Raw genomic sequence first — 16,397 nt, 5'->3', positions numbered from 1 at the left:
TGTGCAGAAAGACATCCAGCCTCTATAGGAGGCCTGTGGACAGCAGTGAAGAATGTGGGGGAAGCTTTTAATTTAGAACCGCTTTAAGAAACTGTTATATGACTAATATGGCGTAAGGCAGTCATGAAGACCAGAGACTGTTATTTATTTATTTATTTTTTGTGAGAGATTACATAAAGTACATGAGCCAAAACATTAAGACCTTAAGATATAAGATATAAGGTCCTCTGTGTACCACCAAAACAGCTCACTCCACAAGATCTATAAAGGTGTGGTATCTGACACCAAGAGATTATAGCAGATCCTTTAACTTGTCTGTTGCGAGGTGGATCTGCCGTGGATTCAGCACACATGCACACAGCCATTAGATTAGGCAACCCTCTCCCTTTGCTCCAAGGTCCTATCCAGACTTATGTGTGCCCGTTTTCGGCACTTCTGCCAGTGAACAGGGTTTAGCATGAGCACTCTGGTCTGCAGCTACACAGCGGGTGTGTTTTGAGGATTTCCTACTGTAATCATCATCAAACATTTCTGAGACTTGAGCCTGAGACTTAGCCTTTCTGCTGGTTCCACCCAGATGGAATAGCTTTCACTGCCCTTACCCATCGATCGGCTTTGGGTGTCGACACCTATCGTACAATAAAGCTGACCAAGAGCCCCCCACAAGCTTTGCCATTTTGCAAATGTTCTGATGCAATCATCTAGCCATAACCATTTGGCCCTTGTTAGAGTTGCTGAGGGCTTCATGCATGACCTATTATACTGCAACCAACTACCAGAACTGGCTGTCCAGTCCAACATACATCCCAGACCTTGATATGTGCCATTGTTATGGGATAATCTGTGATGTGATTTGCTTATTTGGCTCATCAGTCTATATCAGGGGTGGGCAACTGAGGCTGGAGTTCATCACAGTTTGCTAATTTCCCTGCTCTAATAGACCTACTAAACTAAGCAGGCCCTCCAGGACAAGAATTGACCACCCCGGTATACTATATACAGTTGTATGCAAATGTTTTGGCCCCCCTTAGTCAAATGACCAGTACAGTATTTTACAACAGTACAACAGGATACAGAGAACATACACCTGTGCAGGTTAAAGCCTAAGTAAAGTTTATTTGGCGTAATTGAACATACTGGGAAATGTTGTTTTCCAACCTATATTCTGTAAATTATAAATAAAATATTAATAATAATGAATCATTAATGATGTGAATTATTAATGCTATTAATAATAGCCTGCTCCAAATTGTGTCCATACTGTCTACGAAATAGGGCTGTTTCCCAACTGTTTTCTGCCTGCCAGTAGGTTATTATATTCCTCTAGAAAGACACGCCAACCTGATTGGTGGTGGGAATTCAAACTTCCTGTCACTCCAAACACAACAGCGTGCGCACCCACACATACACACACACACACACACACACACACACATACACACTCGCAGCCTACGCTTCAGACTCAGTTGGATGCTGTGGATGCTGCACAGAGCTGGTGAGCACAGTCCAGCTGGTTCGTTTGCGAAGCTGGGCGTGAAGTACCCTTAGGCTTATTAGCAGAGACGTGTCCCGATCTATCTGTTTCGATCTCAGACGCTCGAAGTAAGCGCGCAAAAGCGCAGGCTGGGGCAGGCTATGCACGATGCCATGTGACGAACCCGAATCGACACACGGCGCTGAAGTGAGCGCTCAGACAGACAGAGACACCCAGCGCTGCGAGACACGAGCAACCAGCCAACCTGCCAGCCAACGAGAGAACGGTAAGATGCCTGTAATGCTGCTTGATGTTGCTGTAAACGTGAAATAGAGTCCAGTGAATAGCATCCAGGGGTTTGCGATGTGGGTCGTGCTTACGTGATCACACTGGGACTTCTCAAGTTTAACGGAATGTCAGTGTCGTTTGATTCATAGCCTGGCGCGTCTGCCTTGTTCCAAATGGTGTCCTGAAGGGCAGACTTACACTGGATGGACTTTTCTATAGATTTGCCTGTATAGGTCCAGTATAGACGAGTATGCGTTCCGAGTGTTCAGCACCACGGACAGCTCCGCGCCTCGCCTGGATTGCTTGTGTTTATGTGGGTTGCAGTTGTGAAAATGATCTTTTCAGGAGTTCCCAGAACTTTGAACACGTTAATGACCTTTACTGAAGACTGGTTTGCCATTTCTTGCTGGAATCCTTTCAAGAAAACATTCATATGATCAACGGTAATGAAAGTGTGACCATTGCTTCACAGGTTTCTCTCCTTGCCAACGCAGCTGGCACGTTTTCACGCCAGATTAGTCATTTGCCAAGAGGTATTTTAGTCCTTAAAGAAGACGAGTGGAGTGATTATGGGTCACAGAAAAACTGAAGTGATATTTATTTTGCTTTGGCTGGAGCTGATGGCTGTTTGTAGAAAATGTTTGAGGATCGTTTGAAAAAGCACATCTTTTTTGAGGCGCGTGTTCATTCGTATCTTCTTCTGCATCTCCGTTTCAGAGAGATGGAAAACATGTCTTTTCATCCAACATTGCCCTGACAACAGCTTTGTCACACTTCACAGAGTGGAGGATGGGTGGGTGGGTGGGAAGGGGGTGGTGGGTGGTAGTCATCTCCGAAGATATTGTCCTAGATGTTCCATCTGAGCTTCTCTTTTTTCCTTCCCTGTTATCTGTTGCAGATGCCCTGAGGGATCTACCTGCATTCTGGCACCGACTGATCTGAAAGGCAGGCAGGAAATGGGGATTTTGCTCTTCTTGCTCTTCTTTGCACTGTTTGGAGATGGCATCCGACCCACAAGTCTGGGCCCGCTGGTCAAGGCTCAGTCCAATGAGCGCCGGGTCTTGGCCCACTTCCCTGGTGACATCATCATCGGGGCTCTGTTCTCGGTGCACCACCAGCCGCCAGCGGACAAAGTCCACGAGCGCAAATGCGGTGCCGTCCGCGAGCAGTACGGCATCCAGCGCGTGGAGGCCATGATGCACACGCTGGACCGCATCAACGCCGACCCCAACATCCTGCCCAACATCACACTGGGCTGTGAGATCCGTGACTCCTGCTGGCACTCTGCCGTGGCCCTAGAGCAGAGCATCGAATTCATACGTGATACGCTGGTCTCGGCTGAGGAAGAGGAGAGCATTTCCAAATGTGCAGCTGATGGTGGCGGGACACCCATGAGAGGGAAGAAGCCCATAGTGGGTCTTATTGGACCTGGGTCCAGCTCGGTGGCCATCCAGGTCCAGAACCTTCTCCAGCTCTTCAACATCCCACAGATTGCCTACTCGGCCACGAGCATGGACCTTAGCGACAAGTCCTTGTACAAGTACTTTATGAGGGTGGTGCCTTCGGATGCTCAGCAGGCTAGAGCCATGGTGGACATCGTCAAAAGATACAACTGGACCTACGTCTCGGCTATACACACTGAGGGTAAGATGTGACGTGTGCTGCTTGAGGTGATTAAACTTCTCTTGTAAGACTGGCACACAGTCTTACAAACAAAGGTTCCAAGAATGGGTTCTTTAAAATGATGGCAAAGAGCAGGGGAGTCAGGGCGAATTTAAAGGCCTGTGACTGACAAGGTCCCTAAAAATATATCAATTAACGCATTTTTGGATCAGGTCAAGAATTGTTGACTTGTGAGGTCCAATGTAATATTTTTCATGGGGCCTAAATCCCTGGCAACGCCCCTGGTCAGATTATTAAATCTGCTTCAGCCATATCCAAAACTGGTACTTGTATAAAATGTTAGACATTCTTTAACAATATTGAAATTGCTAACCTGCCAAATTGGTACTATTAAGGTTAGTATATAGTCTATATCTTACAGTATACGTGTGTCGTATGCAATTGGGATGCAGCCTAGGCTTATGCTTAATCTGGAATGCAATAGTCAAAGAATTGCACACATCTATTGTACATGCAGATCAGAGAGAGTACCAAAATAAACTGTGTGTTTTTTTAAGACAAGGTCATGGTTGGGAGCAATGTCATTTACTGTCCACAAAGAAGGCCTTAGACTAAACATTCGAGAACCACTCTCTTTCTCTCTTTCCAAAGAAACATTTTTTTGCCACCGTTATTGGCTTTATAGACTGCAGTGTAAGGCTGCCATTGAGGTAAAAGAAGGTAAAAGAACATTAGGCTTAGATTTTCTTTATTTTTAATAAGAACAAGGTTCAATTTGGAGAACGGTGAGTGGCCTGTGGCTGTGGAAGTGAAACTCAGTTAAGACTATTCATAATTGAATCCTTTGGACAAGGATTTGGATTAGTTTGAGAGGTTTGCTCTGAAAGATTCATATGTACTGTATTTTGTGTGGTCTGTAACAGCGTGACTAGTATTATCTTTCACTCTTAGCAAGCTTTAATATTGTTGGGGAGGTATAATGCATCAGCAACCCACAGTAGCCAACTCTGGCCTATGTTTACCACTTTTCAGTATATCCTTTATTTGTAATGGTGCAAAGGTGAAATGTTGTATTCCAATAAGTAATCATAAGTCTTTGGCTGAATCCATATGTAAGCTAAATTTAAAATATGTAAGTGTTGTTCCCTTGCGGTTTAAATAATCTGTCGCATTTTTTTGATAAAGCCATTACGGGAATGAGAGAACCATCTACAGTTCTACCATGCTGTAAAGCCCCCCACCATCTCTCTGTCCACAGTCTCCCGGAGCAGGACAATTTTGATGGGAAACCATTGTTTACAGGAAGTAAAACAAGAGTGTAAACAGAATTCGGTCAAAGTAGATCCAGATTCTTTCCAGATACAAAACGCATGTTAATGGCAGGTGTAAGACCTAAGACTCCTAAAAATAAAGGTGCTACAAATGGCTCTTTGAGCGGTGCCATTGAAGAGCTTTCTTTAAGCCTTTCTTTAAAATGTTCTTTACACTCATCTCTATTCATTTCTATTCATCGCTCAAAGAACTAGTTGTACTACCTACATTTTTTAATAGTTTCCTAGCGAAAATGTCACACTTGATACTAAAATGAAGCCTTAAGAGTGACTGCTTACCAAATGAGGCAACAGAAAATCTGAATTTTGCTGTCTTCTTTCATTCACCTCAGAACACGTCTAAAAACACCACAGTGAGTGTGGTTTTAATGCAGTTTCAGAGAACTCTGGACAACTCTGAGGTTGGACAGGTAGTTCAGACCTTAACCCCTTAATACAGAAAGGCTTATTACACGCCAAGGTGCATTATTCAGTAACTAAAGGGACTTCTGTACCAACTAGTGGGGCTATTCTTTGGTTATAGAAGTTTGTACTTCTATAATACTTTCTAAAACTAGGCTGTTTAAGGGGTTAATCCCCTAACTTCAGGACAACAGAGACTTTCAAATAACATCAAATACCTTCTCAAAATCCTTGATGTTTGGCAATGTAAGCTACATCTTGAAACAAGTAAAAAATGCCTGATTTTAATAATAAATTCTAAACTCTGATATAATTCAATAAAGACAGGTAATCCTATCAAAGACAACTTAGCTTAACTGAAATCATTTAATTTTCTGAGATCATTTCACTGGCTTAGATTATGTTATCTAATATGGGGTCATAATACATAATATGAGCTGAAAAATGAAATCGTGGGGCCCCACCACGCACACTGTAATTGTGTAATTACTGACACTCACACTCTGTGCTGTTAATAGGTCCATCCTGACAAAATACATTAACGTTCTTCAGCGTGTTTGAATAATGAACCGTGTGTCAAGTCGCCTGTACCAGCCCTTGGTGGGCTCCAAGACTGATGACCTGGCAGACAAATGTTAATTACAGCACTGTTAAAAATGGAAGAGCTGGCATCTGTGGAATACTGAGGAGTAGTACTTGTACACCGAAATATAATCTTAAGGCAAAAGGTGGCGGAGTAAAGTGCTGTACCCTGTACTGATAAACACTCATTTCATGCTAATTTGAGCATTTAGCTGAAGCACAAGAGAACAAAATGTCTAACAAGTACCTCTGAAAAGAGCCATAGAAAATGAATCATCACCTGTAATTATAAAGCTCTCTAGCTAATGATACCCCGACCTGTTTCAGATCGCTTCAGATCAGCGCTGTGTTTTCCAAAATCCAAAGTGTTTCCCTTCATCATCGGCTACATTATATGTAATTGATTTGAAACTCCCCCACATTACTCCGGCCCTGTTTGCCTATAAACAGTTGATGGGCATATTGAGACCCAGCGTGACTCCGTTACTGTGGTTACTGTGTAGGCGCCCTGCTTTTGTTTTCGTCTCTCTGTTTGTGTCATGACAGACCATAGAATTCAGTAGGACAGCTTGGCTCGCTCAACGAGGGCCGATCATGATCACCATTTACATATTCGCTTTATTTTCTCCCTGCCAGTGGGCGGCGGGTATGGTATAATTAATTTCCCAGGTGGAGTGTACCGTGCTCGAAGGCTATTGGTCCCGGGTGGGCAAAGGAAATAAGGTCAGCACACCAACAACCATGTTAACGTGAGAGCAGGAAACAACAAACAGCGACCCGTATGTTCATACACTGAAAGAAAGGGACGCATTGAACGTGACCATCATTTCCACATGAATAAAATACATTACAGAAACTGAATACTGTCCTTCAGTTCACTTAGGTAATAACTGTGCTGTGTAATATCCTTTCATCCAGTAATCAGAATATCAATGCTTATTACTACATTATAAAGCAATAACTAAGGTAATTATTGTTTTTACATCATAATCTTTTGAAACACCATAAAAGATGAGGCTTTATTCATTCATAAAGGCACAAAGGAGTGTTCCAGCAGTTTACATACAAGACAAGCACAGAATACACAATGAGCGTACGGTAAAATAATAATAATAATAATAATAATAATAATAATAATAATAAATAGAACAAATATAGTGTCCACACATGTACAAATATTTGTGGACATAGTCTTTCTCCATCTCTCTGTCTAACTGCTCTATTTTCCTCATCCTTTCATACAGTTTTTCTCCTTTTGGGATGGTGACGGAATTGGTGTGCACCTGGAGATCCTTTAGTATAGATAAACACAAAGGTTTTGGTCCCCAGTGCAAGGGTGGTGGGGTGGTCTCAACTGACCAAGGCTATAAAGAAAAAAAATATATATGAATAAATAAATGAATTCATAATAATCATAATACAGCTATCATGAGCAGTTAATATTAACATAAGCAACCTAAAGTTAGCTATTCCTATAAGTCAACAAAATACAGCATATAATATTTTTGCTTGTTCAAACATATCTTGGTATTGTTTGATTTTATTTTACTTTTTGTTTGCTCGAAATTTTCACCCATTGGCTGGGTTGTTACTAACTCTACAGCTGAACCTCACAACTACGCAAAAGCTATCCAGCAGCATGCACATAACCCAGCAAAATGACCCAACGGGCTAAACTCATCCTCTGGGCACAACAAAAAACATCCCAGCAGTTTTTAGAGTGTTATAGTAATAAGAGTAAGAGTAATAAGCAGCCAGTTAATTTGTACATATTGGGCAGATACATTAGCCACCAGCTATTGTCTTAATTAGGGGTAACAAGGGCATAATAATGATCCTGACATATCAGGCAAAAAGATGTATGTATGTATGATGGATGTTGGACATATGTAAAATGTACACAAATAATGCGCTGAAAAAAATACTTTATTCACCTTGCTTTTAGGAATTAACAGCCAGCTACTGGCTTGTTAAGGCTCCATAAGTGCATTACAAGGGCATTACAATGTCACCCTATTTCAAAATGTTGCCAGTTTTTTTATACCCCATTAAACTAAGCCAGATTTCTTGGCTTGTCTCACCTCAGAGCAGAGTTGTAGGTAGTGCCATCTCTACACATCCCACATGCTGTTCTCTGGCAGAGAGGAACAGAGAGAGAGAGAGAGCCTTTGAACGCTGTGCCCCAAGAGGAGACGCAAACAGAGAAATTTAGAAAGGAAAATCTGTGACTAAACTTGGAAGCTTAAAAAAAAAAAAACAACGCTGGGAACAGCTTGAGGAATTTGGCGGTGTATAATAAGAATGTAGGCTCAGGATATAAATCCCTGTCCTCACAACGACTGAGGAAATTAGATTTAGAAAAATCTGATGTAGGAAATGATTCAATGCATCATTAGATATCAAACTCCACAACAATTGTGAATTGGTTTAAAAAAAAAGAAACAATTTAATATGTGCCAAAATGAGAGACTAGTTTATAATTCAAATAGCGATATATCATCAATGGCAACGTCTCAAAATCAGTACAGTTTAATTCAACCAGTGAAAATACACTTTATGTGACCAGCAAGGTTCAGTTTTAGAACCTTTACTGAAACTTGAAAGGAGGAAGAGAGTGTGTACTTATGACTCACAGAGGCCTGGCTAAGAAACCAAATGTTTCAAGCAGAGATTAATCATAACATAGCAAAGCCAGCCCACTGCGTGTTAGCTGGAGGAGTGCTAGGAGGAGAGAAATGCATCCACTTCCCTGGAGAGACAAGTACAGAACTTATTTTGTGTACACTTAAGAAGTTAATAGCTATTATGTTCCCATTCTCAGGGTATTTTTGATGCACAATGTTTTCAGTATTCTTAGGCCCCATTTACTCGTATCTGGATTTGCCTTAAAAATGCCTTAAAAAGTCTTTCGTGTTCATGGCAAAGATTTTGCACCCCATCAGTTCAGTGCTTTTGTGTGGACAGATAAAACAGAAATTCTTAAAAACGCTGACTTCCTTAAGATGTTCACTAGATGCTGACCAATGACTGTTTTTGGGCGGGTTTTTATTTACTGTGAGAACGTCTTGCATTCCCATTTGGAAAAAGCTACAAAACTGACCTTTTCTGCCTGGGCAAGAGTGTGTGGGTGATTCAGAGACAGCAACATTGCCATGGCAATGCATTAAAAACCCTATACTCTTAAAAATAAAGGTGCATGGGTTCTTAGAGTGATGTCTCTGATGAAAACGATTTCAAGGCGTCAATGTTAGAGGGTCTTTACTTTAGAGTCTGTATGCGAAATCTCAATATGAAACAACAGACAGTGAGAACATTTGGGTATTTAGGTCTGTTTTGGCTGTTACACTGCTTCTTAAGGAAATTGAAAAGAGGTTTGTGAATTTGCGCCCTAATGGACAGCTGTGCTGGGGGCGCTGGTCTTCTAGCTCAAAGCAGAAGCCATTTGAACTCCAGCCCAAAGAGTTCCCTCCTTCTATCATTTATAATATATTTATGTCATATATCATATTGTAGAATTGCAGGTTTATTCCCCTGGAAATGTGTTAAGGTCAGTTGATATATATATATTTTGATTTTAGTGCATTTATACACTTAACTTTGCAAGTAAGTAATTTGAAAAACACATGAGTATATTTTATTATGTACTTCTTAGGCAACATCTGTCATGACAATTGCATCAGCGGTGGATTTATTTTAACCTCTTAAACAGCCAATGACCTGCAGATGGGCTGAAAGTGTTATTTCAAACTTCTATTACTAAAGAATAGCCCCGCCAGTTTGCACAGAAGTCCCTGTAGTTACTGAATAATACAAGCCTTGGAGTGTTAAATGGGGTTAAATCAAGTGGATGTGAAAACAGCCCAGAGGAACCTAGGAAGCGGATTGGGTACCAGTAGCAATCTGTGCTGCCCACAGAGGATCACAAAATAATAAAGAGCTAACGTTAGTTAGGCTTTTGAACGTGACAATCAAGTCCTGTTAGGCAGGAGGGTGGGTTAGTGTAGATTAGCTTACATTTGCTAGCCAAGCAGACACTTACTTCACTTGCTAACTGTTTTATATATATATATATATATATATATATATATATATATATATATATATATATATAAAATATATAAAATATATATATATATATATTTACATACATATAATACAAATATATATATATATATATATATATATATATATATATATATATATATACACACACACACAAATCACTCTTGGTTCCACTAAAAGAACCATGAAGGTTCTTTAGGTCTTCAAATGGTTAATTCCACTGCCACGTCTGTACTACAAACATGCTCATATGGTGTCATTGTTTGCCTTGCAGATCTCCATGAGCACAATACACGCATCGTAGACCAGCAGTCCTACTAAAACACTTGGTACATATGGGCAGAAAGTAGGTGACCTGATTCTGAAGAGAAATGGAGGAGTTTACCCCTGACACTGTGCGAAAGCGGGGCACAGCAGAATGTTGCTCATTAGTCTGTCTTTGAATGAAGTGTAAAAAAAAAACAACAAAAAAACAGCTTAGACTACATCGACTAAATACATGCAGTTTCTGGTTTAAGGGACCCACTGAAATACATGCTTCTATTCATTGTGTGCAAAACAGTACAACTGCTCAAATGAATCACAAACACACCCACATAGACCCACATAAAATCACAGAAGCTTTTTATTCCTTTCAGTTCAGAAACCCAAATATTTAGATTCACAAAGACGTCATGCTCTCAAGAAAAAAGGAGCCTTTGGGGTTCTTTGGAGCAATGCCATTTGGAAGGGGGGGGGGGGCATTAGACATTTGACACATTCAAATCTCAGTGACAGTCACTGGAACGATTCAGATTGGGCAATGAAACTGAATATGTCAAACATACATGATGCTATTACTTCTGAAAATAAATGTGCTTAAAATATCATCATTCTTGTCAGATGGAATCTGCATCCCTGACCCAGTGTGTGGGTCTTAAAAGAACTATTTTGTACATGAGTCTGAGCGTGAAGAAGGTTTTTTTTAAGGTTAAGGAACTTTCCCGAGAACCGTTTGAGTACCTTGCATTGCCCAAGAGTAAGGCCTGTCTTAGTCTGACACAATGCATATTGATATGGAAAAGCCTGAAATAAACCCTATATGAATTTATTGGTAGGGATGTCCTGATTCGATCCAGTGGATTAATCCAGGCATTAATTAATGGATTGCATTGGCTATTGTAATCTCAATCCAGTTCAATCCAGAATCTCTGGAATAGCTATTTTTTGAGTATGAAATATATAGTATAGATAAAAATGTCAAAGTTGCATATACTCAAATATACAAAATACATACTCATAACCAGTTGGTTCTATTATCCCACAATACAATGGGAAATGTAAATGGAGGTGCTAGTCTCAAAACAATTATTATAAAAGGCCATAACAATGCAGTGGCTAAAGTGCAGCGGCAGTGGAGGCTAGAAAACTGACATATACTGGCATAGCAATGCTTTATCACTTCCTGCTGGTAGAAAATGGCTTAGTATGTTAATATTGTGTGTACTAGGGAATCGAAGCCTAGTCTACCACAGGGATGACAGTGTTGTTACCCACTATGCTATAAAACCTGCACATAACCTGCTGCACTGCAACTGGTAAATGTTCTACACTTTAAGCATAAATGGTTATATATAGTACCAAAATAGGTTCTGCTACCATCATCTCTCTTTGTTGCTATGTAGAATTGTTTAAAAATACAAGATTCAAATGTAGGATGCTCTGAATAAGAGTGCTAACTAATGCCATAAATCTCTACCACCCTAGATACCCATAAACCTGCATTATTGTACTTATCTGTGTTTCTGAAAGAACACTGGAGCACCATGGTTAATGTAACACTTGTCAATAACATGCTCTTGACCTTGATCTGCAGGAAACTATGGTGAGAGCGGAATGGAAGCCTTCAAAGATATGGCAGCTAAGGAGGGCATCTGCATTGCGCATTCCGATAAAATCTACAGTAACGCCGGGGAGCAGAGCTTTGACCGGCTGCTGGAGAAACTGCGCAGCCACCTGCCCAAAGCCCGCGTGGTGGCATGCTTCTGCGAGGGAATGACGGTGCGCGGCATCCTCATGGCCATGAGACGCCGCCGCCTAGTGGGCGAGTTCCTATTGGTTGGCAGGTAAGCTCACTCTACACTCACTTTACTCAATAGCTTATAGTAGCGTCTTTTGTTTTGTGCTTGAGCCACACTCTCAGGAACAAACATGTACCTTTCATGGTCTGATTGCTGTCACTGAGGTGGTACAGTGATCTCCAAACCCCCCCAAAGCCAATCAAGGACTTCTAAAGGTAGTAATTAGTTTGATCAGATTGGGTGGATTAGGGTTGGATCCAATGTCTGCAGGAAGGCCACTTGGAGATTGAATTGGGTTGGAGACCCCTGCTGTGTGGTAATTTCCGGGGTTCTTCTTAGAACCTTCACTTTATGTGGAGCTTTTTTAAACCCTACAAAGGATCATCTCACACACAAACACACAGACACACACACACACACAGGAGTTCTATAATTCCAGACTGCAGTCCATCTCCTATTAGTGTATGTTACGCTGGTACGAGTGGATCAGACACAGCAGTGATGCTGGAGTTTTTAAACACTGTGTCCACTCACTGTCTGCTCAATTAGACACTCCTACCTAATTGGTCTCCCTTGTAGATGTACAGAAGCTCATCTGTTGCTGCACAGTTTGTGTTGCTCATCCTCTAGCCCTTCATCAGTGGTCACAGCTCGCTGCGCACAGGACTGGCTGTGGCTGGATATTTCTGGTGGGTGCACTGTTCTCAGTCCAGCAGTGATGCTAAGGTGTTAATAAACTCCAGCAGCATTGCTGTGTCTGATTCACTCGTACGAGCGCAACACACACTAACACACCACCACCATGTCAGTCTCACTGCAGTGCTGAGAATGACCCCCCGCCCAAATAAGACCTGCACTGTGGTGGTCAGGTGGTCATGTGGGGTCTTGACCATTGAAGAACAGGGTGAAAGGATGCTAACAAAATATGCAGAGAAGATGGACTACAGTCTGTACTTATAGTACTACAAAGTGCTGGGTGGTGGTAATGTTCTTATTTGACTGTGTATATTTTGCATGCACTCTGAATGGCCTCCATGCAATTTAGAAGATTTACCATTAACAAAAAGATACATAATAAAAGTGCTTCATGAAATTGCACCTTTGCCATGTAAACATGAATGTGGTGCACTAGGAAAACACACTCAAGGTACATAGTTGGACCTTTTGTTCCTTTCAAGGTACAATTACACAGTTTGTACCTTGGAGAACCACAATGTACCCTTTTCATTCTGACAGTGTATGAGGCTTTTGTATTACCGTGGTTCGAACGGCATGACTAAGCCATCACACACTTTTCTCAAACTGCTCTAAGCTGTTGCATAATCTCAAGTATTGTCTTTTTCAAGTGGACTTGTTTATGTGGTGTGTGACACTGTATGACACACTGAGATCTAAAAACAGTAGCAGGAACATCTCAAAGCCTGAACTCGGTCCTGAACTATTGTACTTTTACCACGCTATTGCATCGAGTAGGTCTTCGTGGTGTGGATGTGTCTTGGGGAGGTTTTACATTATGCTATTGTAAAGTTCTAGTTATAACTTCTGTTCTCACCCAGCAGAAACCACTACCACCCAGCAGGCCACCATCATGAGCATCATCATCATCATCATCATCATCATCATCCTCAACTTCAGTTGTTGATCATCTCTGCATCATCTCTGCTTTCAAGAACTTTATCTCAGACATTCTGGCACTCTTACAAGTTCTTGTAATCGGAGTAGAGCTTTCTGCAATCCACTGATTTATTATGGATGTTTTTCTACGTTGTTTTGACTGTTGGCTGATAAATGTGTCATTCTCTTCATAGCAGTGTCTTGAGACGTGTTGCACGGTTTTGCTCTCATTTCTTTCACAGTCATCTCTATTTGGCTTTTTCAAGGTCACCTTTTTCCCCAAGGTTCCTCTACTGCTTCTCTTAAATAATCTTAAATAAATAGCTATTTTAAACTGAACTCTAAGGTAAAAGGGTTTAACATAGTACTAGAAAGGGTTATTCAACTCACAACGGGAGTAGAACCCTTTTTGGTGCTATATAAAACCATTTTTTAACAGGTTCTATAAAGAACCGTCTACAAACCAATGTGAATAACCTGGTAAAGAACCATTTAAGCGTCCACACAGATTTTTGAGTTAAGTACAGAACCATCTCTTTTACTAAAACCTCAAAAAAAAACTATTTTAAGAGTGTAGTTATAGAACAAAACATCTGAGTTTGGTAAGTCATTACTTCAAATCAATCTGCTACATACTTTTAATTTCAATATTGATCAAACAATAGAAAAAGGGTCTCTGTTCTTTTTGAGATTATTCATTTCTGATGACACCTTCTGTGAAAAGAGTATTTTGAGAATTTGCCCAGGAGCTTTCTTCCCCCAAAAAATCGGATATGCTATTCATGGCATCATGAAGCATGAGTGTATTCTTCCTATTTTAATTCCCCCCAGTGTGACATCTAAATGACCTATTATTAGGTAATTATCATTATTACTATTATTAAGACCCCGTTTTAGTCTTGGCTGTCTTATTAACAGTTACATTTGGGTAATATAGGGAGGAATTGTGTATTTGTAACTTTTTTAATTAAGAGTAATCCTTTTAACACCTTTTAAGGGTGTTTACACTGATACTGTGATCTGTACACAGCAGAATTGATGCATGATTGATGTTTGAGCAAACTTGCAATTTATGACAACGTATTTCTTAGCTGACCTGAAGGAAATGTGAGGGTAGCTGGTAAGAAAACATAGCACTTAACCCCCATTAACATTCTCTGCATCAGTGTGTTTTCTTGTAAACTCTGTAAAAATGTATTATTAACTGATTTAGCACATAATGTAGTCTAAAGTAACTGGACAGTAATGCAATTATTCCACGTTTTTTGTCTCTCCACTCCAACCTATTTAAAATGGAGTATGATGATTATGAAGTTAAAGCAACAGTATGTAACATTTTTACATTTATTATTATTAATAATAATAATAATAATAATAATAATAATAATCCCATAATATTATTCTACCACATCAGTCCATATGCTCTAACATCTCTTAAACATCCAGAAATGCATGTAAGCAAGTCCTCCTTGAGGGGTGGCTAGAAGGTATCCCCAGAGCAAGAAGAACCAATTCTCACATACTGCTGCTTTAATGCACAAAATACCAACTTCAAGTGTAATTTAGGTGTATTTCTAGTAGTAATGATTGAACTATATACGAATCACAGGCCTCCGTAGTTCATATATAATTTGTTTTTAGTAAACATAATTTTTATTAAAGTTATGCTTCTATGGTTGTACATATTTAAAATTTTAGCAACAAGGAAGTGAACTGTCATTATATAAAATAAGTTTATTCAAATAAACTGTCATTAATACACTTGCTTGCAAATCCTTTCGAACTGATAACAGCTTGAAGTCTGCAACCAACCGGCATTACCTGACACTGCATATCATCCTTTGGGGATGTTCTGCCAGGCGTGTCACTCAGCCGTTTTCAGTTCCTGCTTGTTTTAGGAGCCTTTTGCCTTCAGACCTGTCTGCAGTGAGTCAAATGTGTTCTCAGTAGAGTTCAGGTCAGGTAACAAATTTGGCAAGTCAAGAACATTCCACTTTTTTAACCTAAAAAAAGTGCATAGTTGCTCTAGCGGCATGCTATAAGTTGTTGTTCTGCTCCAAGGTGAAACTCCATGCATTCAGGCATTTGGTTGGATGCGAGCAGTTAAGATGCTTTGGTACAGATTCCAATTTCTTTCAGCTGCCGCTGCTGCTGGCTGTCACATCACCAATAAAGACAAATGAGGTGGTCGACTCATCCTTTTCCCTCCACACCTTTATCTTTCCATCACTGTGGTCCAGGTTCATTTTCATCTCATCTGTCTGCAACATGTTCTGCCTGAGCTCATGTAGAACAGTAAGCTGGTGTTTCTGCTGTTTGATTTTGAGGTTTATTTGAGATTCGCTTTGCACCTTTTGTAGTAAACTTTCCTGCTGGTGAGGTCCTGCTGGTGTATTCTTCTTTTGATGGTGCTTTTCATGGCTATCTTAATGCTCACATTCAAATATTCAGTGAAAGCCTCTACTGACATAAGCAGAACTTTTGTTGTTAGCTCAAGACTGACAAACTACGTTCTGACAAACCCAGGGATGCAAACTGAAGTGAACTTGGACCAACACGCCTACAAGCTCACGTCACAGTACTGTAGAACCACACTGGCCTACCTGGTGACTAAGGCCATACCTAGCCCCACTGGCACCATTAGTACAAGCTCAGTGCCACCAGTTTCATGTGGACTCTATACATTACAACAACAGTCGTACACACTACACAGCCACACTGCATCAATGTTAATCCACGCTGACCTTCTTGCATGCTGGGGCTGTACTTAGCCCCACTAGCACCAGTAGAGTAGCAGCATGCTCCTGTCATTTAACCCCTTACCACATGACTGCTCCAAGGCTTATTACACACTAAGATGTATAACTCAGTAACCACAGGGACTTCTGTACAAACTGGTGGGGCTGTTCTCTGGTAATAGAAGTTTGAACAGTTCACTTTCAGCCTGTCGGTCAGCTATAG

The 16,397-nt window shown here is 40.6% G+C and overlaps 1 protein-coding gene across 1 annotated transcript in view; it reads left to right on the top strand.

Annotated features, from left to right (window-relative positions):
* Window positions 1-1,443: 1,443 nt before the first annotated feature.
* The window catches only part of grm5a (glutamate receptor, metabotropic 5a), a 39,460-nt gene continuing 24,506 nt past the window's right edge, over window positions 1,444-16,397 (top strand). Inside the window, exons 1-3 of the mRNA XM_072658312.1 lie at window positions 1,444-1,760; window positions 2,661-3,406; window positions 11,618-11,867. Coding sequence (XP_072514413.1) covers window positions 2,719-3,406; window positions 11,618-11,867 — 938 coding nt within the window. The 5' untranslated portion in view covers window positions 1,444-1,760; window positions 2,661-2,718. The remainder of the gene's footprint in view (window positions 1,761-2,660; window positions 3,407-11,617; window positions 11,868-16,397) is intronic.

Source organism: Salminus brasiliensis, chromosome 16 (assembly GCF_030463535.1).
Source record: "Salminus brasiliensis chromosome 16, fSalBra1.hap2, whole genome shotgun sequence".
Taxonomy (NCBI): Eukaryota; Metazoa; Chordata; class Actinopteri; order Characiformes; family Bryconidae; genus Salminus; species Salminus brasiliensis.
Note: the sequence above shows the minus strand (reverse complement) of the source record. Positions and strands in the feature narration are given on the sequence as shown.